This window comes from Pygocentrus nattereri, chromosome 12, assembly GCF_015220715.1.
Source record: "Pygocentrus nattereri isolate fPygNat1 chromosome 12, fPygNat1.pri, whole genome shotgun sequence".
NCBI classification, from domain to species: domain Eukaryota; kingdom Metazoa; phylum Chordata; class Actinopteri; order Characiformes; family Serrasalmidae; genus Pygocentrus; species Pygocentrus nattereri.
The window spans coordinates 32,923,844-32,948,416 of NC_051222.1; the positions used below are offsets into that span (position 1 = coordinate 32,923,844).

Below are 24,573 nucleotides of genomic sequence, written 5' to 3' on the forward strand. Positions count from 1 at the left end.
TCTGAGGCCATTGTGGTTATTTTGCTTCCTTTGCACATAGAAATTTCTCCAGGTTCCTTCAATCTGAAACATAGAGAGTGCAATTTCCAAATACCTTTCTGTCTTTCTTTGAGGAACATGATTTTTTACTTTCCATCCAAAGAATGACATAAAAAGATCAGTCTTATTTCACATAAAACTCATTAAAATCAAAAGAAAAGTCAACAAAAACACACACAATACAAGGCCTACGAGTAAGAAAAACAGGAAGAAGGAAAAAGTTATAATTATGCATCACTTTTTAAAGAGCACTGTTAATGAAGCCCTTTAGAAACAGCTTAAAAGACACAGCTTAAATGACACAATATGTAAGAATACAACCTAAGAAAAGACATTTTAGAAATATTATGTAAACATAATTATGTAAAATAAGACATTTTGTATAAAAATAAGACACGTTATGAAAATGTATTGTCTTATCATTGTGATTTAACTGTACCCCAGTTTTAAAACAAGCACAGAGTAAGTAGGATACTATTCATATGCTATTTATATATACAGTATGTAGGTAAAAAACAGAAAGCAATGAAAAACATTGAGGAAGAGACGGTCAAGAGCACTAATCTGTCACTTACATGTCCTGCACCGTGTAAGTGACATGTTGCTCAACTTCTTTCACATAAACACACTCAATGCCAGTGACTCTGCGACAGGCCTGAATACAGTTATGCCACATTTGTTCACTTGTGTATTACTACCATTACTTGCCCAGTCAATAACGGAAATTGAAAAAAAAAAACACAATTTCTTGCTCTTAACTGATAAAACGGGAAACTCAAAGCATTAATGGGCTTTTATCCAACCCCAGTGTTACAAGACTTCCCTACCTTCTTGCAAGATTTACTTCCAACCCACATCTTCCACTCCATATTCAGCTATTCAAGGACTTCTGAAGGCAGTGCAACATTTACAGTGATATATAACTGATATTTGCTTTGATTGGCCAATCTAGATCAGACATTAATAATAATTCTATAGAACTACACACGTAAAGAAATCAGACCATTCCAATCCATAAAAAAGTTCTGAAAAGGAATCACACAGGAAAAAACAGTTGAGCACAGTCAGAAAAGCACTAAACCAGTTGATTCCAGTAATTAGTCTTCCTACTTATGCATATTAGAATTAGCTGGGTTAGTGCATGTTAGTAGGTTAAGTTGGTAGGAACATTTAGGTCAACTCCTAAATGTTCATATTATCACCACTGAAGCCATTATCTACAAGTGGGAGGAACATCATTTGACCACCAACAAGCCATTCACAGGAGCTCCTCACAAGATTTCTAAAGAGGAAGTCATAAAGTTCATTAGAAGAGCAGCCCACCAGTAAAGAACCCCTCAAAAATATCTACCTCCTCCAATAAGACAAAAGTCAAAAGTGAGGAGGCAAAGAAAGGGGAGTAGACATAGGAGAGGAAATAAGGTGAAAGGGGGATATCCTGTTATAAACTCCCCTAATACAGGTTCAATTATGAAGAAACATGTGTAATTCCAACATTATGTTATGACATATATTTGATTTGATTCTGTTACAAATGGACAGAAGAAGAACGTTAAAAAAAATAATGTGACATTTTTGTTGTGACAACCATCACCAAGTCATCCAGTTCAAGAGGGGAAGTACAAGTCTTTCGACAGTTTAAATAGAGAGTAAACGATTGTCTTCAGTTCACTGATGGTCAGATAGTCCTACACATGAGTTTCACAAGTAACGTCCATTATAAATGTAGTTGAAGCAGTCAGAATGAGAAATGTCTCAGTGATCCTCTTCTTCTCTTTCACAGCTGGTGAGTCTTTACTTTCTATGATTCTTATTTTAATATTTACTACATAAATTATGGGTCACTGTATTTTCTCTCTCTCTCTCTCTCTCTCTCTCTCTCTCTCTCTCTCTCTCTCTCTCTCTGTGTGTGTAATAGAAATTCACAGACATTGTACAGAAACTATGGTTTAGTACATTTTTTTCTGGGAATGCTGTGTTGAAGAGGAAAATGATAACTTTGATAAGGAACTTGTGGCTGTACTTTTAGATCAAAGTGCTAAGTAACAAATTAAACTTTGCTGTTTTCAGAACAGAACCTTGTATAACCATTTTCATTGCTTTTCAGTTTATAACATAATTTAAAAGTGCCTGTTGTCCTTTGTATTGTGTGTAAACTTCATGATGAATGGCCTAAAAGAAATGACCTTTGACGAATATTCAGAAGATTGCAGAGCAGGCTATAGTCTTCTTCTTCTTCTTCTTCTTTTGACTGCTCCCTTTAGGGGTCGCCAAAGCGGATCATCTCCCTCCATCTTGCACTATCCATTGCCTCCTCTACTTTCACACCAACCATCTCCATGTCCACCTTCACTACATCCATAAACCTTCTCTGAGGTCTACCTCTTCTCCTTCTACCCGGCAGCTCCATCTCCAACATTCTTTGGCCAATATATCCACTATTCCTCCTCAACACATGTCCAAACCATCTCAACCTGGCCTCTCTGGCTTTATCTCCAAACTGCTCCACCTTCACGGTTCCTCTGATCTGCTCATTTCTAATCTTGTCCATCCTTGTCACTCCCAACGAAAATCTCAGCATCTTCATCTCCGCCACCTCCAGCTCAGCCTCCTGTCTTTTAGACAGAGCCACAGTCTCCAAACCAAACATCATAGCAGGACGCACTACTGTCTTGAAAACCTTCCCTTTCACTCTTGCTGCTATCCTTCTGTGACACATCAGCCCTGACACCCGTCTCCACCCACTCCATCCTGCCTGCACCCTCTTCTTCATGTCTTTTCTACACTGTCCATTGCTCTGGATGGTTGACCCAAGATATTTGAAGTCATCCACCTTTACGACCTCTACTCCTTGCATCTTCACCTTTCCACCTGCCTCCCTCTCATTCACACACATGTATTCCGTCTTGTCTCTACTGACCTTCATTCCTCTCCTCTCCAGTGCAAACCTCCACCTCTCCAGATTCTCTTCCACCTGCTCTCTACTCTCACCACAGATTACAATGTCATCTGCAAACATCATGGTCCATGGAGCCTCCTGCCTGACCTAATCTGTCAACCTTTCCATCACCATTGCAAACAAGAAGGGGCTCAAAGCTGATCCCTGATGTAACCCTACCTTCACCTTCAAACTATTTGTCACTCCAACTGCACACCTCACCACTGTCTCACTATCCTCATACATGTCCTGCACCACCCTAACATACTTTTCAGCTACACCTGACTTCCTCATACAGTACCACAGTTCCTGTCTTGGCACCCTATCATATGCCTTCTCTAGATCCACAAAGACACAATGTAGCTCCTTCTGACCTTCTCTGTACTTTGCATCTGTGGTGCTCTTTCTGGGCATGAAAGCAAACTGCTGCTCACTGATCTGAACCTCTCGCCTTAGCCTTGCTTCAACAACTCTTTCCCATACCTTCATGGTGTGGCTCATCAACTTTATACCTCTGTAGCTACTTCCACCTTACTAATTCTCTGCACTTCCTGATCCACTATCTCTCCCCCTGTTGTCCTCCTCTCTCTCTCGTTTTCCTCATTCATTAGTTCTTCAAAGTACTCCTTCCATCTACTCAACACTCTCTGTTCACTCACTAGTACATTTCCCTCCCTATCCTTTATCAGCCTAACCTGCTGTACATCCTTTCCAGCTCTAAGTCTCTGTTTAGCCAAACGATACAAGTCCTTTACTCCTTCTTTACTGTCCAGCCTCTCATACAGCTCATCATAGGCCTGAGCCTTTGCCTTTGCCAACATTCTTTTCACTATGCGCCTAGCCTCACAGTACTCCTGCCTACTTCCTTCATTTCTCTGGTTATCCCACTTTTTCTTAGCTGCCTTCTTCTTCTGAATACTCTGCTGTACTTCCTCATTCCACCACCAACTTTCCTTGTCTTCTTTCCTCTGACCAGAAGAAATACCCAACACATTTTTGCCCGTTTCTCTCACCACCTTAGCTGTAGTTTTCCAGTCCTCAGCTCCTCATTGCCCCCAAGGGCCTGTTGCAATTTTTCCCTGAACTGCCTGCAACCATCCTCCTCCTTCAGCTTCCACCATCTAATCGTTGGTTCTGTCTTCACTCTCTTCCTCTTCTTTGTTTCTAATCTCATTCTGCAGACAACCACCCTGTGCTGCCTTGCTACACTTTCCCCTGGTACCACTTTACAATCTCCAATCTCCTTTAGGTGTTATCTCCTGCTAAGGATATAATCCACCTGTGTGCACCTCCCTCCACTCTTGTATGTCACCCTGTGTTCTTCCCTCTTCTGAAAATACGTGTTCACCACAGCCATTTCCATTCTCTGTGCAAAATCTACAACCATCTGACCTTCCGCATTTCTGTCTTTCACACCATACATACCCAGCACCTCTTCATCCCCTCTCTTTCCTTCACCAACATGTCCATTGAAGTCACCAATCACCAATCTCTCCTCTCTAGGGACACCATCTACCACTTCATCCACCTTACTCCAAAATTCCTCTTTCTCCTCTAACTGACAACCAACCTGTGGTGCATATGAACTGACCACATTCAAAATTACACCATCAACCTCCAACTTCAGGCTCATGATCCTGTCTGACACTCTCTTTATATTCAGAACACCTTTCCCAAGCTGTTCCTTTAGGATCATCCCTACTCCATTTCTCTTTCTCTCTACACCATGATAGAACAGTTTGAATCCACCTCCAATGTTCCTGGCCTTGCTTCCTTTCCATCTGGTCTCCTGGACACACAGAATATCTACCTTCCTTCTCTCCATCATGTCTGCAAGCTCTCTGCCTTTACCAGTCATTGTCCCTATGTTCAGAGTCCCTACTCTAACCTCCACACTCCTGCCTTTCCTTCTCTCTCGCTGTCTTCTAACCCGCCCTCCTCCTCTCCTCTTTGATGGTCTTCGACCTACAGTAGTCCAATTTCCACCAACACCCTGCTGGTCAACAGCACCGGAGGCGGTCGTTGTTAACCCGGACCTCGACCGATCCGGTATGGCAATCATATTTGTGATCCGCATGATAGTTTTGGCACAAGTTTTACGCCAGATGCCCTTCCTGACTCAACCCTCACCATTTATCCGGGCTTGGGACTGGCACCAGAAGTACTCAAAGTACACCCCTAATGGCTGGTTTGCAGAGCAGGCTATAGTAAAAAGGTTTAATGCAGGGAGAATCCAAAAACAAAGTACAAGCAGTCAAGGGTCGGTACACACGAGATCAAAACGTAGTTCAAAAGGGTAAGGCAAAAGTCGTAAACGGATACAGGCGGAATGTCAATACCCAGAACGTCAAAAACACAAAAACAAGGCTCAGTAATGGTCATGGACTGAAACAATACTTCATAACGACAAGCACACAGTGACAAACATATATAGTCCTAAAAACAGATGAACACAATTACTACTCAGGTGAGAGCGAACGTTGGTAGGTGGATGGCTGAGGGCTCCTGAACATCTGACCTTCTGAACAGAGTTTTGAATGGAGTGAGGGATGTCTATCTCCGCTGTGGAAGGTGTGACATGACCCAAAATTATTTGGAAAAAAATTTGGTTCCATTAACTTACATTAAAATTAATGTATGCTTTTTCCTTCTCCTGTAAAGTTACCATTTTGGAGATACAACATTTTGATCTGATAGCAGCGATATATTCTTGTTACTGTACTCATTATGATACTTTTTGGTACTTTAACTTCAGTTCATTTTTAATGAAGTGCTCCTGTTTTAATATAAGGGTGAGAGAAGGGTGTTCTTGGGCACAACGTGAAGTAGAGCGCCTAAAACTCCCTTTCCCATGATAAATTTACAGTAACCCACAGCCTCAAGTGGCTTATTGCTTTTACGAAATGACAGGCAACATAAACTATGATAAAATATACACTTTTTCAGAAAATAATGAATGTCATCATACATAATAATTGACAGAAAACAAGTATTCCAGCAAACTAACAATGAACCCTTCGCTTCATAAGTACTTTTCGGTCTTATTTAGGACCAATCCAACAGCGCCCCTCTTCTCACACTGGGGCTGATTCTCAAACAGCCCCCTGCTCCCTGGATAGTGACACTACATCTGAATTTAAATACTGGATCCTGCAGCCCAACAGTGCAAAGTATAGCTCATTTGGGACTCACTCGATAAATTATGCGCTATTGGTCTGTAGAGGCAAGAACCTCTACATGTTCACAGTTAGTACACTATTTGGGGAAAACAGAGCTATTTGAAGCATGTGGTCCATTCAAATTACATTTTTAGACTTCAATACTATCATTTTACAGTCTGTGATATTAATGATGGAGTTCAAATCATTATTCCTTTCACGTTTGAAGGCTGATTTTTGCTCCTGGGTGGTTAATGGCTGTTTTAAAATATGCTTTATGGTTGGAACATGACAAACACTTGACAAACAGTGGAACATTTCATAAATCTGTCATGGGACAGTTGGAGAAAGTTTCTAGTAAGCTGTTTTTATGACACGGAAAAGCATGGTTTTTGTAACAGTCATAATTTAAGAAAGCAAAGATAATTTTTTAAAGCATGACATTACATCATTTACGTTATCTTCTATGGGTCCACCTGCTATGTTAGTATGCTTTAGCCTATGATGAGCAAGCTTAGCTTTTGATTATTGAGTTTCTTGTGTTGTTTTCTCATCTTTGCACATTCCAGCTATCTGATTTTAACTGATATGGCATCTTCATTGGGCAGTTATGCCTGTGGTCAGCAGACGCATGCTTTATACTGAAGAGTATTACAGGGTTGGCTGTGTTTACACGAGTTCTGGATTTTAGTTGACTGCTATTGTTTTGTATCATCACAGAGCAGAAGTGTTGAAATAGGTAGGGTGTTGACTGCTCTGCCTTCATGAAGAAGCTGTAGCCGGATGTTATTACATTGTGAAGCAGCACATTTTGAAATTTGTTTCTACATCTATGACCAAGCTCACAGGCCTATTAGCACCTCCAAGTCTGATTTCTAAATATATACCACTGATGCTGCATGTTTTTTTCTGATGGAAGTGTTTTACTGTAGCCTCAGTAAATAAGGCTACATCACAATTACATAAGCCTTTCATAACAACTGACATAAACCTACATAAACATTTACAAAAGTTTATTCCAATAAGCAGCAGTTTCAACTGCAGTGTCAAGTGTGAGCTGAGCCACTGACAGGACAGGCTCACTGATATAAATATATATATATATATATATATATATATATATATGGACATGTGTTGAGGAGGAATAGTGGATATATTGGTCAAAGAATGTTGGAGATGGAGCTGCTGGGTAGAAGGAGAAGAGGTAGACCTCAGAGAAGGTTTATGGATGTAGTTAAGGTGGACATGGAGATGGTTGGTGTGAAAGTAGAGGAGGCAATGGATAGGGCAAGATGGAGGCAGATGATCCGCTGTGGCCGAAAGAAGAAGAAGAAGAAGAAGAAGAAGAAGAAGAAGAACAAGAAGACTATAGCCTGCTCCACAATCTTCTGAACATTCGTCAGCCTTTAAGAAGAAGAATATATATATGGGGTTATGTTTATACACAATGGGCAGTGCTGAGCTGCATGTTTCTGCAGAGAGGGGTGTAAACAGTTTTTAAAAGTGAACACAGCACTGAATATGCTTCTTTGCAATTGTAAACAAACAAACAAACAAACAAAAACTCCAGTGTCTGTTCTCCGATTCAGAAACAGTGATTTGTTGTTTGTATCAGCAAAACTTCAGCCTAATCACTTTGACTCTTCTTCTTCTGTCTTGCAGCCTCAATGTTTGTTACAGCAGTGGAGGTGATGAGAGGATATCTAGGAGGAAGTGTATCCATCGACTGTCATTATGATGCTCAATACACGTCGTTTGTTAAATATCTCTGCAAGGGGAAATGTCCTTATTTAGGCTCGGCTGATGTTGTTATCAAAAGCTTCAACAATCATTTCACAACAAAGAATGAAAGATTTTCATTATACGACAACAAATTAGCTAGAATTTTTACAGTTACCATTACAGGACTGGAAGCAAATGATGCTGGGACTTACTGGTGTGTAGTGGAGAGGGACATGATGCCAGACATCTACAGTGAGTGGGAACTGGAAGTCTTTAAGATCAGTAAGTGGTCATCTGTTTAGTGTCTGTATGAGGTGTGAGGGCAGGGGATGGGGGAGGGGGGTGATATGGGTGCCAACTTGATTTAATTATTTGGGGGGCAAAAAACATACACTGAAATATGCTAATATACAAAGCCCTTCTGGTGACATTCCATATAAATAAAAATAATGTGTGGCCACAACTTAGTAAACCATGGGAAGATGAAAGGAGCCAGACCGTGTGTGGGATGTACCAAATATACAGAGTTTCGCTCATCTCCACCCAGAATGCCAACTCTGGAAACAAACTCCTTGATAGGGGTTGGGCCCTCTCCTGCTTAAGAGTTGCACAGGGTGAGAGGTGGCAGGCAGGTGTGGGGATACTCACAAGTCCTATCTTGCAGTTGGTTGCCCTAGTGGATGAGAGGGTTGCATCAATGTGAACTAAATTCTCATGGAGGAAAACTCTGATTGTTGTGTGTGCATATGCACCAAAAAACAGGTCAGAGTATTCAGCCTTCTTGGAGCAAGTTGAAAGGGCCCATGTTGGCAATGACTGGGAGAACTAAGGGGGCTGTTTGGGAAGAATAGCCTGTCTGATCTAAACTTGATTAGTGAATTGTTATTGGACATCTGTGCTAGTCAAGGATTGTCTATAACATATACCAAGTTTGAACACAAATATGTTCATATGTGTACTTGGTAGCAGAGCTCCTTGTGTCAAAGGTCAATGATTGACTTTGTTGTTGTTTCATCTGACTTGGGACCGTATGTTCTGGACGTTCAGGTGAAGAGAAGTGCCGAGCTGTCAACTGATCACCATCTGGTGGTGAGTTGAATCAGATGGCAAGGAAAACTGGTGGTCAGTTCTGGAAGACCCAAGTGAACAGTCAGAGTGTGCTGAAAATGACTGTCGGAGGCCCCTGTTCTGAATGATTTTAACTCCCATCTCTGGGAGAAGTTTTCTCATGTTAGAGAGGAGGTAAGGGAATTACAGTCTGAATGGACCCTGTTCAAAACCTCAATATCGGGAAGATGCAAGGCGTTGCTGTGGCCAAAAGCTTGTTGGTGCCTATCAGAGCAGCAACCAAAGAACCTGCTGGTGGACAACGGTGGTGAGGGAGGCTGTCAAGCTGAAGAAGGAGGTCTTTAGGGACTAAATGGTCCAAAGGATTTCCAACTCAGCAGATAGGTACTGACAGGCATAAAAGATAAGAAACCATGGAAAAAAGCAAAAAATTAAGTTGGCCTCAAGGTGGTTCTGGATAACTGTCTGGCAACTGACAAGTGGTCAGGATGACTCCACTCAAGCTGTACTCAGTGAGGGAGGAGAAACTCTAACTTTCAATAAGGATGTTGTTGGTCCATGGAAAGAGCACTTTGAGAAACTCCCAAGAGACATCCCTCGCTCACAGGAGCAGTTAGCAAGCTCCTCAGTGGCAAGGCACCGAGGGTGGATAAGATTTGCCTGGAAATGTTTAACACTTTGGATGTTGTGGGGCTGTTATGGCTGATATGCCTCTGCAACATCACAGGGACCTCAATAAAAATACTCTTGGACTGGCAGACCAGGGTGGTGGTCTCTGTTTTTAAGAAAGGGGACCAGAGAATTTTTGCCAATTACCAGAGTATCACACAGCTTAGCCTCCCTGGGAAAGTTTATGCCAAGTTGCTGCAAAGGCGACTCAATAGTTGAAATGTGGATCGCCCTCATGCAGATTGTTGAGTAGGCATGCGAGTTTGCCAAACCAGTCTACATGTGTTTTGAGGACTTGAACTGTGTACCCTGAGATATCTTGTGAGAGGTCCTCTGAAAATATAGGGTGCAGGGGTCACTACTCCCTTCCACTTGGCCACCCAGACAGAGAGATGTGTCTGTATACTTGGCAAGCTCCTGTCCATGTGTTCGTGTTTTGGTTTTGTAACTCCTCCCATGATTGTTTGCACCTGTCCCTCGTTTTCCCTGTTATTTAAGCCCTGTGTTTGCCTCTTGTGTTGGCTGGTCTTTGTTTGATGTATCGTTCTGTTTGTTGGCTTCGTTTGAATCTCTGTGTTGTTCATTGTATTCTGGTCTGTCATGTCTGAACCCCGTTTTCTCCGTGTTGGCATTTTGACCCTGGACCGTTTTGACTATGACCCTGGATTTGCCCATAATAAATCTCACTTATCTCAGCGTGTGCGTCTGCCTCCTCGCTCCCCTTTACAGTGTGAGTGTTGGGCTCTGCTAAGGTTGTGCCTTGTCTCCACTCCTGTTCACGATATTTATGGACAGGGTGTCAAAGCATAGCCACGGTCAAAAGGGCATTATGCGTGAAGGCCAGAGGGAGGCATCTTGGTGGATGATGTTATCCTTTTAGCTCCATCGCATGGATGCCTCTAGCGCTCACTGGAGTAGTTTGCATCTGAAAGTGAAGCAGTTGGTGTGTGGATTAGCACCTCCGAGTCTGAGTCCATGGTCCTAGCCCAGAAAAGGATGGCATGTCCACTTCAGGTAAAGGGAAAGGACCTGCCCCAGGTGTATGAATTTAAGTATCTTGGGATCTTCTTCACAAGTGATTTGTAAGATTGGCCAGAGGCTGAGATAGGTAGCAGGAATATGGTCGCTGTACTAGACTATAGTGGTGAAGAGGGAGCTGAGCCCTATGTTAAAGCTATATGTTTACCAGTTGGTCTACATCCCAACCCTTACCTATGGTCATGAGCTTTGGGTAAGGACCAAAAGAATGAGATCATGAATGCAAGCAGCAGAAATTAGCTTTCTTTGCAGAGTGGAGCGCTACACTCTACTTAATAGGGTGAGTAGCTTGGTCCTCCGTGAGAAGCTCAAAGTGCAGACATTACTTCACTACATTGTGAGGAGTCAATTGAAGTGGTTTGGGCATCTAATTAGGATGCCCCTGACTGACTCCAAATGGAGGTTTACCAAGCATGGCCTATTTGGACAAGATGCTGAGGTCATCCTAGGACCTGCTGGAGGGATAATCTCTCCAAGTTAGCCTGGGAGTGGCTCAAGGTCCCATGGAATGAAGTTGCAGGTGGGAGAGGGGCAGGATCATCTGGGATTCCCTGTTCTCCCAACTGTCCCAACAAATCTGGATTAAGGGGTTTAAGATGATGATGATGATGTCAATGATGATGATGATGAAAATTACATTGTACAAACATATATTGTGTCTATACTCAAAAATCCATAAAATGGAAAAGAATGTATTAGTCATTTACACAAGGATATTAAAAAATATATCCATGCATACTAAAATCTTTCATTTGAAGACTGAAACTGACTGACTCTTTTATTTAGTTAGATTTGTGTTTTGTCTACACATTAATAAGCAGGCTGACTAATCAAAAATGTGCTTAATTTTAGTGCTTAGAGACCTCAGCAGAAGCTTTGTCAACATTAACTTTGCAAATATCTGCAATGTTGCTCGATTAATTAATTTCTTTTATCTCCAAGTGACAAAAAGGCACATTGGAATCACTGGGAATATTCAGTGTGTTAAAAACTACATGCTAACAAAGCACATGCCACTGTCAGATCTACCGTATACATCAGATAACTAATCCCACCTCCTTCCAATTAAAACATATCAAATGTCAGTGATCAGTCATACACTCACTGTTGTTATTGAATTCAAAACCATTAGCCAAATGTGCACACAGAGGAATTAGACCTCTGCATTTAACCCATCCATGCAGTGAAACACCCACATACTAGTGAACCCTAGTGAACACACACAATAGGGGGCAATAAGTACACTTGCCCAGAGCAGTGGGCAACCAATTCAACCAGCCAGAACCAATTTATGAAGCACTCAAGGAATAACTAGTGGGTTGGCTGGCCACTCTAAAATGAATAGTAAGTAATATATTACCCGATATATGTAGGATGTATTGAAAAGAATCATAATGGAAAACTCCAGCCAATCAAGTGGTCCTAGAAATGCATAAATTAGTTCTGTTGGGTCTACTCTTGAAGACCAATAGCGTTATCATGACTAAGGAAATGTATTTTCTGAATTATAGTAAAAACCTGCAGTGTCCGGTCATTACACATCTTATTTAGAAACTCAATGAAGTTCTGCAGTTCAATTAAAATGTGTTTTTCATTGTTATGCTGGAATAGTAATTTCAGTGCAAATCACATAGCAAACTCTTTCCTTTCAGGTGTGAATATCAAGGTTCCTGAAGCTTGCAAGGTCAGGACAATTCACATTACTGAGAAGCACATTGACTTCCTCAACACCTCTTAATAGCCATAGCTAACTGTGCAAAATTAAAAGTGTTTATATGACTTGCTTTTTTTAGGCTGATGCCAACCAAGAGTGTACAGACAACATTTTCAAACAGATTGAAAGCATCACTACTGAAGTATTACCAAAGCAAGTATGTAGTACATCAGACCTGATAGCTAATAAACTATTACTCAGATGCTTCTGCTTGCTCTCTCTAAATACTGTTGAATTGCCCAAGTGTCTTACCTAACAGCATGGCAGTGTTTTATAGGTTTTTTTGTATATAAACTTCTGCTTCTCTCTGATTGTTGGACAGGAGGTTGAGGACACGTTGAAGTTCCTTACTACTCAAAAAAACAGTTTGCTTGTTGGAAAAACAAAGCAAGATGACGTAATATCCTCTTTCAATAACATACTGAAAGCCACTGACAAACTGGTGTCTACTTTGGTGAAGAAAGTGAGGACCACCTCTTCCATTAGCATCTCCATTAAAACTATAGGTAACCACATAGGCATACAATGTATGGTGAAAGTTTTACTTATACTTTTACTGATCATCAGAACACTCATCACCTGAAATGAACCCACTTATCTGCCTCATGTTTCTCTATTAGAGGCTCGTGTTTTTGAAGTCGGACCAAGATGTTCCTTAAAGGAAATCCCTCAACTTGACACACTGGATGCTAAAATGGACATTGATCTCATTGGGATTTCCCAAAATGAGATGAATCAAGGTATGAACACTGATAGTGATTTCAGCACATTGGCTTGTTTCTTCTTCTTCTTATTATTATTATTATTATTGTCTTGCTCTTTTACATATTAGGTACAGTACTGCTTGAATGTCTGTACACACTTTAGTATTATGAATTTCTGCTAAAATGTCACCAAATCTCCAAAACAAAAAGATAATAATAACCAATTGAAATAAATAAAACAAGCAATTGCAGTTTTCCATTGATTTCTTAAACAAAGTGTTCAAACATTATACATTTTGGTTCGCAAAAGTATGTGAGCCTCTGGAATGATCAGCAAGGGGATAATTACTATGCACAAAAAAATAAATAAATAAAAATAAAATAAAAAAAGCCATAAGTTGAAGTATAAGAGTAGATAGTTTATCTATTTGCATATTTACGTGGCATATAAGACAGATTATTTGTATTTACATGACAGCAGGCACTGAGTGGTGTGAGGTAGTCTCACAGCACAATGGGTATAGACATAACTAGGAGTTGCAGCAATATTGCAGTGTAAAGTACACAGTGAAAGTATCATTATAATAGCAGGTTCTGATGTATTGCACAGTCTGTTCTAACAGGAGAGGAGATATTGTGATACAGATCAGCTCAGTCCACCAGCACACACACACACACACACACACACACCAGACACACACACACACACACACACACACACACACACACACACACACACACACACATATGCATATCCTTGTTTCTAGACTCATTGTCCATTTTATCAGCTATTTTTATCAACTATCCTCAGTCCAGCAGTGACACTGAGGTGTTTAAAAATTCCAGCAGCACTGTTGTGTCTGATCCACTCAGACCAGCGCAACCACCTCCACGTCACTGTTACTGCAGTGCTGGGAATGATCCACCACCCAAATAGTACCTGCTCTGTGAGGGTCCCTGGGGGTCCTGACCACTGAAGAACAGGGTAACAGAGTATCAGAGAAACAGATGGACTACAGTCTGTAACTGTAGAACTACAAAGTGCAGCTATACAGTAAGTGGAGCTGATAAGATGGACAGTGAGTGTAGAAACAAGAGGTTGGTCATAGTGTTATCTCTGATCGCTGTTTATATGCTTTTTTAAACTCTTTCTAACTTCAGTCTTGGCTAAAAGTACTCCAAGTACTACCAAACACACTTAATGATGTTAAAATCTGCACTCACAACTTTTATTTTAATTTCCAGCTGTTCTTTTTGTTTGACCTTTCCATAGCATTCATCTCTTAAATCTCTAAAGCTTTAAGTACTGATGGGGACAGTTTTAGTGGACTAACAGGTCTTGCATGGTTGTTAGTAGTTCTGCTCATTCTATCTGGTAAGTCTTGTTCTAGAAATGCCTGCAAAACAAAATAAATTCAATTAAAGGGGACAAAATGATATGGTACAGTTATTGTGTGGTTGTCACGCCTCCCTCCGGCCTGGCTGGAACTACAGCCAATGGGGCCGCCCAGGACTCTCAAACTCCTTGCTGCATCACATGACTGTGGATCCATTGATCTGCACTCCTCATGTCCAGACTTCTGATTCCACTCACACCTGTTCATTTTTCCTTCCCTCATTGGTCACTGAGTTTATTATATAAGTCTGGGCTTTAGGATAGTTACTTTGTGAAGTATCGTCTATCGACTTTCTGATTCGCTTTTCAACTGTGATTTTGGATAAACCCTTTGTTATCAAAGGTCTTAACTCAAGCCTCTGCTGCAAGTATCTGTTTCTGTCTGCCACCGTTAGCGTGGTGTTTAATCTGTGTTTCAGGGCACGCAGCTGTAGCGTTCATGAGCTACACCAACTCGTCGAATTCCAGCCTGTTCAGTACAACTATCAGCACAATGAAACTTCTATCCACTGTGGTTTCAGCCACGCTCCCCAGAACCAGAAACACAAGACTCACCAAACCAGTCAACTTCACCCTGAAGCACACTGCAGTGAGTTACTCACTTCTGTTTAGATGGACTCATAGCAAGCAATAATACTTCATCAAAAATACTGTGATAGTATTTTATACGTATACAATTGTAGACACATTTACTGGCACCCAAGCTTTAAACAGAAATTGTGCACTAAATGGTTCACAATGCAATATTTCTGTGTGTTCTTTGTAGAAGATTCTTATTTTCACTGAGTACATCAATAAAACGTGCCAGGTCCATATACTACATGTGGGCACAATGCAACCTTGCTGTGCCTGAATCTCAAAAGGCTCAGTACATCTATCCTATTCATCTGAATGCAGTTATCCATGCTGAAACTTTTACAGAACTGTCCTGTTCTTGGCAGTAATGCATTTGTCCAGGGCTCTTTAGATTTCTAAATATTTTATATAGAAATTACATGTGGCAACTTGCTTTTTGCTTATTTTAGATGATTTCATAACATATAAGGTCCCCGTAAATTTAGAGCTGCATCTTAATATCACCCAACTGGTAGCTTTACTGATTAATGTATTGAAGTTTTGATCATTATAAATCAAAATTATGCCTAGAAATAAGAAACAGTTCAAACAGATAACATGTAAGGGGTTTATCATCTAAGAAGTGACCCTGATTTAAGTAATACATTTCTGATATTTTTACAGTTGAATTTAACATTTAGTACATTATATATATATATATATATATATATATATATATATATATATATATATATATACAGTACTGTGCAAAAGTCTAAGGCATCCAAGACATATTTTCAAAATCTATTTATTTGTGTAGTTTGTGTTTATTTTCTGAGAAAAGTGTTAATATTTGAAATTTGTTTTAGAGAATTATAAATTCCTAATGAAATAATAAATAGTGACTTTATGGTTGTGACTTCCTTCTAATGTATATTGTGATAAACTCACTGCTGAGGTAAATTGCTTAGATGACTAAAACTTTTGCACAGTACTGTATTTTTATATATATATATATATATATATATATATATATATATATATATATATATGTGTGTGTATCATTATTGTCCTTTGTCCCTGGGTCAGGAGTTGAATCCTGATGATGCAGTGTCCTGCATGTACTGGAAAGAAACTGACTGGGTCACAGACGGCTGTACACTAATAGAGACCAACAGCACTCATTCTGTCTGCTCCTGTGATCACCTGTCAACCTTCGCTCTCATCATGCAGACCAAACCATCTGAGGTAAACAGAGCTGATTTAATCTGGTCTTGGGTCATATATCTTATATATACACTGATCAAGCTCCCCCTTGTTTCTACGCTCATTGTCCATCTTATCAGCTCCACTTACTGTATAGCTGCTCTCTGTAGTTCTACAGTTACATACTGTAGTCCATCTGTTTCTCTGATACTCTGTTACCCTGTTCTTCAGTGGTCAGGACCCCCATGGACCCTCACAGAGCAGGTACTATTTGGGCAGTGCATCATTCTCAGCACTGCAGTAACACTGATGTGGCGGCGGTGTGTTCATGTGTGTTGCGCTGGTCTGAGTGGATCAGACACAGCAGTATAAATTTCCTATTGAACATTCATTTCAGAGTGACCACCTCTTGGAAGTGCTCAGCATGGTGGCCGAGGCACTGGGACTGGTGTTCCTGGTCTTGGCTCTGTTGACCTTTGCCCTCTGTCGAAGGAACCCGAGAGTGTTCAACACGGCCCGGATCAATCTGTGTATAAGCCTGTTGTTGGCCCACTTTCTCTTCCTGCTCACACAAATATTACTGCGGTACAAATACTTACAGCCTCTTAAGGTGAGTGTCATTACCTACACACAATGTCAAGAGGTTATTACCTATTTATAGCCTCATCAGGTGAAAGCCTGTGATTAATATTCAGTGTATCTGCTTAAAATGCTTATTACCAATATTAGGTCAGATACAATTTTACTTGCAAAGCCCACTTTAGAATGTGTAGAGTGAGGTTTATGGTTTGGGTTTTGAGTTGAGGTTAAGAATAGTCATAAGGATAGGTTTTGGTTTTGGTTTAGGGTTTAGGTTTGGGTTAGAATGAGTGTAATGTTTAAGTTTATGTTTTGGGTGTAGGTTAAGGTTAAAGTGAGGCTAAGGGCTCAGACACACCAATTCTAAGTCAAATAGTCATTGTCAATGTGAAACTAAGGCCTAAAGCCTCTAGATCATGGCCTTCAATCACCCCTCCATTGTTTCTTTGCCTTCTGTGAACATTTGCACTTGCTCACAATTAACCAGCTAAATCCAACTGATGATTGACTTGCAAACTACCCTCATGAAAAAATAAACCAAATTGCTGTAGGTGGCATTTGTCTGTATTTTAAAATGAAAAATGAAAGCTGGTAGACTTTTGAGGCCTTTGTTTGAGCTGCCCAGCAGTTATGGGCTATTGACCTTCTCCCCTAGAGATTCCTTTGTCCCTTGGTCAGGACATTTGTGATGGATTCACTGCAAAACTGCAACATGCTAATAAAGAATCCGAATATAAATTTTAAATGATACACCATTGATAAACGTATTACAGCATGCCTTTCCAAAAAAACTGTATTTCCCACGTAAAGTGTCTGCATGATCACACATAAACACATGAATAATATGTGATCGCGTGATTTTTCAAACATAAGTGAGAAAAATAAAGTGGCATTTAGAAAATCTGTTGTTTCATGTAAGAGAAAAAAAACATAATAATGGTGAGAAAATATGGAAGAGAAGTGACATTTTATACATTTAACAGTGAAATAAAAAATCTTGTTGTTTATATTTATATAATACCTTTATAATTATGCAACCAAGGTTTTGGAGTTTTCCTGTACCTGATCATCTCCAGAGCTTTCTTGTCTGGGTTTATTCATAAACAATGAATGAATGAAATATTGCAAAAATATTGCAAAAAATGTAACTCTGCTATGTTGTCTTCCCTTGGCCTAAGGTAAATGCACTCATGCTTTATAGTGAAAGAAATAGTGTTGGTTGTGTTTATGTTACTGCTACATTGTGATGTTTAAACAGTTTTATTATTGTTTTCTACCATCACAATGTGGAAGCATTGGAATGGGTGAACACTCTGCCTTTAGCAACAGGCTATAGACTGATGTTATGATATTTTGGGATGTATTGCGTTTGTAAATTGTGTCCACCAAGTTGACCTGCCCACGTTTTCCTCACACGCCTACCTGAAAATTGATTTCTGCTTACCCTGCTGGGTTACAGTGAGAAATGGGTTTAGATGTAGGACTGAGTAGGTTAGTGTTACAGTGAGCATTAGGTTTAGGATTAGGATAAGAATCAGGTGAGTGTAATAGATGTGCATTACTTTAAAGACAAAGCAATTTCAAGCATCTATAATGAGCCATTAATATGAAAGATACCGTAATATGCTGTATATTGTAATAGTGTAAAGCTGCAGTTCTAACAGCATTTCTGTGTTAAACTCTCTTTTTCTACAGTTGGCGTGTGCAGTGATGGCAGGCGTTCTGCACTTCCTCTTCCTCTCTGCTTTTGTGTGGATGTTCATTGAGGCACTGGTGCTCTTCATCGCTGTAAAGAACCTGTCACGTCCCAAATCAAAGCATAAGGAGCTGCTTACCTGGAAGCTTTTAACTGTGGTTGGATACATGATCGCCTTGATTGTGGTGGGCGTGTCTGCTGGAGTGCTACCTGAAGGATACGGCAGTAAGCAGTGAGTGTGGAGGACAATACTGGTTCAGTGTCTTCAGAATGGTTTTCATAAGACGTTATATGGTGACGTTTGGTTGGACTTCATTGGTCAGCAACTTTACAAAACGTACTGAGAAATTATACTTGAAATTATACTAATTATATCTAAATACTTAAAAGTCTGGGTACTTTGTCAATGTCTGGCTCAGTTAAAGGTGGGAGTGTGGAGCTAAGAATGTTCATGTGTAAAAGTAAAAAATTATCTGCATTTAAACATACATAGCTGTCACGACTGGCCCCTCCCAGTCCTCCATGAGCTTTGGTTTTGCTTCCTTGTTTTGATTCTTCCCTGTCCTGACCCCTTGTTTCTAGACTCCGCCCTTGATTGGTCCTCACCTGTTTTATGTTAACCCTCTTGTCAACCACCTGTGTCTCGTTAACTTGTGCCTGGATTTAAGCCTGTTTCCCCTGTGAGTTTGCTGGTCTTTGCATTGTATTGTATCATTTGGTGTTTGCTCTGGCCTCCGTTGTTTGTTTAGCCTGTTTTCCTTTTTTGTCATGTCTGTCCCTTGTTCTATCCGTGTTGGCTCTCTGACCCTGGATTGTCTAGGCCCTGAGAATGGATTTGCCTCTAATAAATCTCGCTCCTCTCAGCACAGGCGTCCGCCTCGTCATCACTCCACGGCATAACAGTAGCAACATACATCTGCAGTAATTCAGATTTTTCTTTTTGGTAACGTGTGATTAAACCAGTTGACTGGAACTTGTCCACACACAATGACAAATCATCATAGTTGTCTTTTATTTTAAGCTCATTTAAAATGCCGGATGCATTTGACTGATTGGCGAGAGAAAAACATGATTTTGTATTGATTTTGGAAAAATAACTACAAAGGTGCCATTATTCAACTTTAAAAATTCAAGTCAAGCACAAATCTTCCCGTTACAATTGTTCAAGTATTTAACACCCCCATTCCCCATTTTAGATGCTGGCTTAAGCAGGACAAAGGCTTCAAGTGGAGCTTTCTGGGTCCGGTTTCTTTTATCCTTGCAGTAAGTGCTGATAGAACCACCCATCACAGTCACAGTTAAATCAGGGAATGTTTGTTTGAGACTCCTGTCTTTTTTGGTCAATCTTTATTTGGATAGTCTACAGTAGATGCTCTACAGATGTCCACATTATTAACAAGTACCACATTAGCCTTTGAAGCAGCTAAAGCTGACCCTAAACCGGTTTCCTTTACATTTGCAGTCCAACATAATCCTCTTCAGTTTAATCGCTATCAGTCTGGGATGTTCTCTGGCTCACCTGAACAGTAACGTTTCACAGATAAAGCAAGCCAGGTAACATTCACTACACATCCTAAATTATTTAAGAGTCCGGCATAAGAATTTTAAGTCTTATGCAGAATTATTCTTATGATTTAAACTCTTATTTATTGAGATATATTGAGATTTGAGTCAATTAAGATTACAAAACATCTATTCTAGTATTTCTGATATTTAGCTGGCTGGTATACTTTAGATTTCAATAAAGCATTAATAGCACGCTGTATTGTGTGACTTAGATATTTGATCTAAATCATTTTTACTTGCTAAGGCAAACTTTGTGCCATGTGATATTTGAGAATATTGACTGAACATTATAATTTACAAGAAAAACAGAATTACAAATGAATTTAATATTAAAGAAAGTCCATTGATTTGTACATTATATTTATGCATTTTCCTGTGATACTGTGTACATTTTTACTGTTTAGAAATTCTTGAGTTGTTTCCCAGATATAAAAAAAATGCACTTTATCTAATTAATCTCCATTAATAGTAAGTAGTCAGTTAATTACTGACTACTAGTTTGATAGTCTTAATACCATTATAAATGGATTATAATGCAAACCTCTCTCTCTCTCTCTCTCTCTCTCTCTCTTTCTCTCTGTAGGACTGTTTTCTTTAAAACCATGGCCCAGTTTGTCATCCTCGGTTGCCCCTGGATTCTGGGTTTCTTCACCGCCGACAGTAAGGCTCTGGAGATTATTTTTGTGATCCTCCTCTCTCAGCAGGGCACCTTCATCTTCATCGTCCACTGTGTCCTCAGTAATGAGGTCAGTCATCTCTGTCCTGCCTTCCACACTGACACCAGAGAAAGTTATATGATGTTAATGAAGGCATCTTAGATCTTACAACTTCACCCAAATGCACAACATGTGATCTGACCATTTCTGTCCAAAGCACACATTGGCCTCATGGGTTCTGCACAGTTGTGTCTTTGTAATGACGCCAGTGAGGTCTAACATACTGAGTGTTTAACGGAAAAGCAGTTGGTTCCAGCTTCCTATATGAGAGACCCTCTTACTGCTTTACATGTCCTACCAGTAAACTACCTTGACCTTCAGACATGTTCATGCATTTGACTGCAGTTTACTCACATATACTCTGAAAAATAATAGTTGCTCTTGGTGAATGGACTTCATGGTATTAGATAAAAACTTTCATTAGTATAACTTTTTTTAAGAATGAGGAAGTTATTATCCTATCCAAATATAGTAGGTGGAGGGTGGTAGGTGTAATCTTATGAGAGTAAACTGAGTGGAAAAGGGGGGAACTTGCCATGGACACATTCAACATTCAACTAAATATCAACTAATATGAACTTCAAGTTCAATGTGAAAGAGTTTTATTAAAGAGTTTATTAAATCTGCTAAACCTAGACCTAACCCTGATCTCAAGGCAAAACCTACAACTACTCCTACCCCTAAACCAAACCATAATGTTGTTGATAATCTACTAAACATCACCAGAAGGTTTGTTATCGATTGAAGTATCTGTAGACCGTCTTTAGGGGCCCATGTAGAAAAAGGGTACTGCCTTTTTTTCTGCAAAGCTTTTAAACTCAAAGGAAGAGATTGCAAAATCCAGGACCCTGAACTGCATTCAATGCCTGGGGTTATGATTCTGTTTATTTTTTTGGATGGCGGTGCTGCAGGCAACTAAAAAGTTGAAAACTGTATAAGTCCTTTGTACTTTGAGGTGTCTCCATGTCACGCATTCAGCGGACACGAGTCAGGACTCCATTTCCCAGGAGTCACAGGGGAATCACGTGACTAAGAGTCAAGCACGGCATTCCTGTCGGCGTTCACAATCCCCAGACTACTAACACGAATCACATGGCGACTAGATCGTATGACTTTTGCTTGGCAGTATTTAAGTCAGGGCTTGTAACAGGAACTTTGTGAAGTATTTCATCTCTGTGATCTTTGTTTATGTTTGCCTCCATGTGTATTTTGACCACTACCTTGCCTTAATGTTACTTGAGTTTTTGCCTTACCCTTTTTGTACTGTCGCTTCTCTTTTTGGATCTTTGTTTTGACTCCTCAGACTGTACTTTCCTGCTTCAATGTGCTAAAAATGTTTGTAATGCACTGTTACCCAAGCAATCTTCACTCAAAATACCTTCCTATGAATACTATGATAGTTCAGTTTCTCTTGCAAGGACAACTGTGCAGGAAGAACAATGCTTAACTGATCTCTCTTTGTCCTGATTGTACACACCGTCTGACACTGTCTGATGTCTATTTCCAGGTAAGGCAAGAGTACAGGAAGCTGCTGGGTAGTTTTCAGGCTAATTTCTCTCCAACCACCATCACTGAAGCCCACACCACACAAGGAGGAAGTACAGATCTACACACCAGTTAAATTCAAAGCTACGATTGTAATACTAGTTCAGTGTTGGATAGGTTTAAAGTTGAAGCACTTCAACACAGTTTCTCTAAAAAATTCATTCTTCTGCAAAGATTATGTAAAGTTATGTAACCTATTCCATTTCATAGACACTGATTTAATGTTGTACTGTATTTTATGTAGTCTTACAACAGCAAATACAGAATATTTAGTTTTTATGTAATTTTACACATGATTTTATCACTCTGTTGGTTAATTAGACTTTTCTAAATATGGGTTCTGTTTGGGATGCATCAAGTCTGTCTATGACTGCTGTTCTGTTAATAATGAATAATATTGCACTGTATGAATGATATTATGTATGCCTTACTTTTTTTGTTTTGTTTTTGTTTTTGTTAACGTAAAATGTTTAGCTTTAGATGTGGTGTGTTGGGATCACACAGCACATTTGAACCCAAGTAAAGGGTGGGGATCCGATTTGATTGTCCCAGTACTGGCACTGTAGAAAGGCACTGTAATTTCAAAGGACTGACCGAAGTCCCTTTATACATTCTAATTTACACTCATCAGCCACTTTATTAGGTACAGTTCAGTTGCTTGTTAACACAAATAGCTAATCAGCCAATCACACGGCTGCAACTCAATGCATTTAGGCCTGTAGAGGTGGTCAAGACAACCTGCTGAAGTGCAGACCGAGCATCAGAACGGGGGAGAAAGGGGATTTAAGTGACTTTGAACGTGGCGTGGTTGTTGGTGTCAGACAGGCTGGTCTGAGTCTTTCAGAAACTGCTGATCTGCTGGGATTTTCACACACAACCATCTCTAGGGTTTACAGAGAACGGTCCGAAAAAGAGGAAATATCCAGTAAGTGGTCAGTTGTGTGGATGAAAATGCCTTGTTGATGTGAGAGGTCAGAGGAGAATGGGCAGACTGGTTCCAGATGATAGAAAGGCAACAGTAACTCAAATAACCAACCAGAATCTCTGAGGAACGTTTCCAACAGCTTGTTGAAAGTCTGCCATGAAGAATTAAGACAGTTCTGAAGGGAAAAGGGGGTCCAACCTTTTACTAGCAAGGTGTACCTAATAAAGTGGCCAGTGAGTGTATGCAAAGGTCAGATACCAGCTATCACTTATGTAATTTCCAGTCAAAATGGAAAGCAACTCATTTTTGCAGGAGATATTTTTGTCAAGACTGGATATGAGACCATATATCAGCTGTGTCCTCTACGTTGCTGCTCTAACTGGCTGCTTCAGTGATTCTGAAACCATTTCAGCCAGCTTTATTCACTTCATAGCCATTTTTCTGATGGTGTTGTTTAGATAAAGTTTAAGACCTTCTGTAAGCAGTGCTAGAAAATAAACTCTCAGAAGAATAACAGGTAGATTCCTACATGTATAACCCTCACTGAAATCAAATAGCCACCAAAACCATACAGAACAATACAGTGCCTAATCGCAATAAGAAGAAAAAAAGGGCAATAATGTTATAAATTGTGTATCACTTTGTAAAGAGCACAATTGGCTGTGCTGAAAATAACATAATAAATGTTGTAATGCAATTTCAAATAAATGTTGGTCTAAAATACAGAAAACTGGTTCACTTGTCTGATCATTGAGTGTCTGTTATAAAACTGTCCTGCAGTTTTAAAATGTGAAAGCAGGAAAAATAAGTAAATAAAAAAAACAAAGAAAAACACATAGAAAAGACAAGCGAGAGCACTGATCAGTTCTTAGTGAGCTGTTTCTTTCTTGCACCATGTAAGCAACATGTTGCCCAACTTCCTCCACAGAACACACAGGCTGTGTTGCAATCTAACTGCTATTTGTAATCATGTTGATGTGTAAAGTCAGTTTGACAATGCAGTCAATGACCTATTTATTCAGATGTGCATCATTACCATGTCGTTTGGTTTAGTTGAGTTAATTAAAAAAAGGGTTCTATATGATAGTAAAAAGGGTTCTTCTATTATTATGATAACAATGGAAGAACCCTTTTTGGTGGTAGATTGGAACCAAATAGGTTCTATATAGAACCATGTTCAACACATTCTCCATCAAACTGAAGAATATCATCAACATACAAAGAACAATTTAAACATGCAAAGGGTTCTTTGAGTGTTCATGGTTCTATATAGAACCATTTTCTTTCCCAGGGAAACTTTGAAGAACCATCACTTTTAAGCATACACACTAATGGTACC

At 39.8% G+C, this 24,573-nt stretch overlaps 1 protein-coding gene across 1 annotated transcript; it reads left to right on the plus strand.

Moving 5' to 3' along the window:
• Positions 1 to 444: 444 nt before the first annotated feature.
• On the plus strand, positions 445 to 23,011 carry LOC108442229 (adhesion G protein-coupled receptor E3-like). Its single transcript, XM_017722174.2, has 14 exons — positions 445 to 1,825; positions 7,798 to 8,139; positions 12,285 to 12,316; positions 12,426 to 12,503; positions 12,669 to 12,852; positions 12,967 to 13,086; positions 14,866 to 15,035; positions 16,091 to 16,249; positions 16,605 to 16,817; positions 18,482 to 18,714; positions 19,679 to 19,745; positions 19,945 to 20,036; positions 20,632 to 20,794; positions 22,272 to 23,011. The coding sequence occupies exons 1-14, from the start codon at positions 1,783 to 1,785 to the stop codon at positions 22,383 to 22,385; spliced, it is 2,010 nt and encodes a 669-aa protein (XP_017577663.2). The 5' UTR covers positions 445 to 1,782; the 3' UTR covers positions 22,386 to 23,011.
• The last annotated feature ends 1,562 nt before the right edge of the window (positions 23,012 to 24,573 follow it).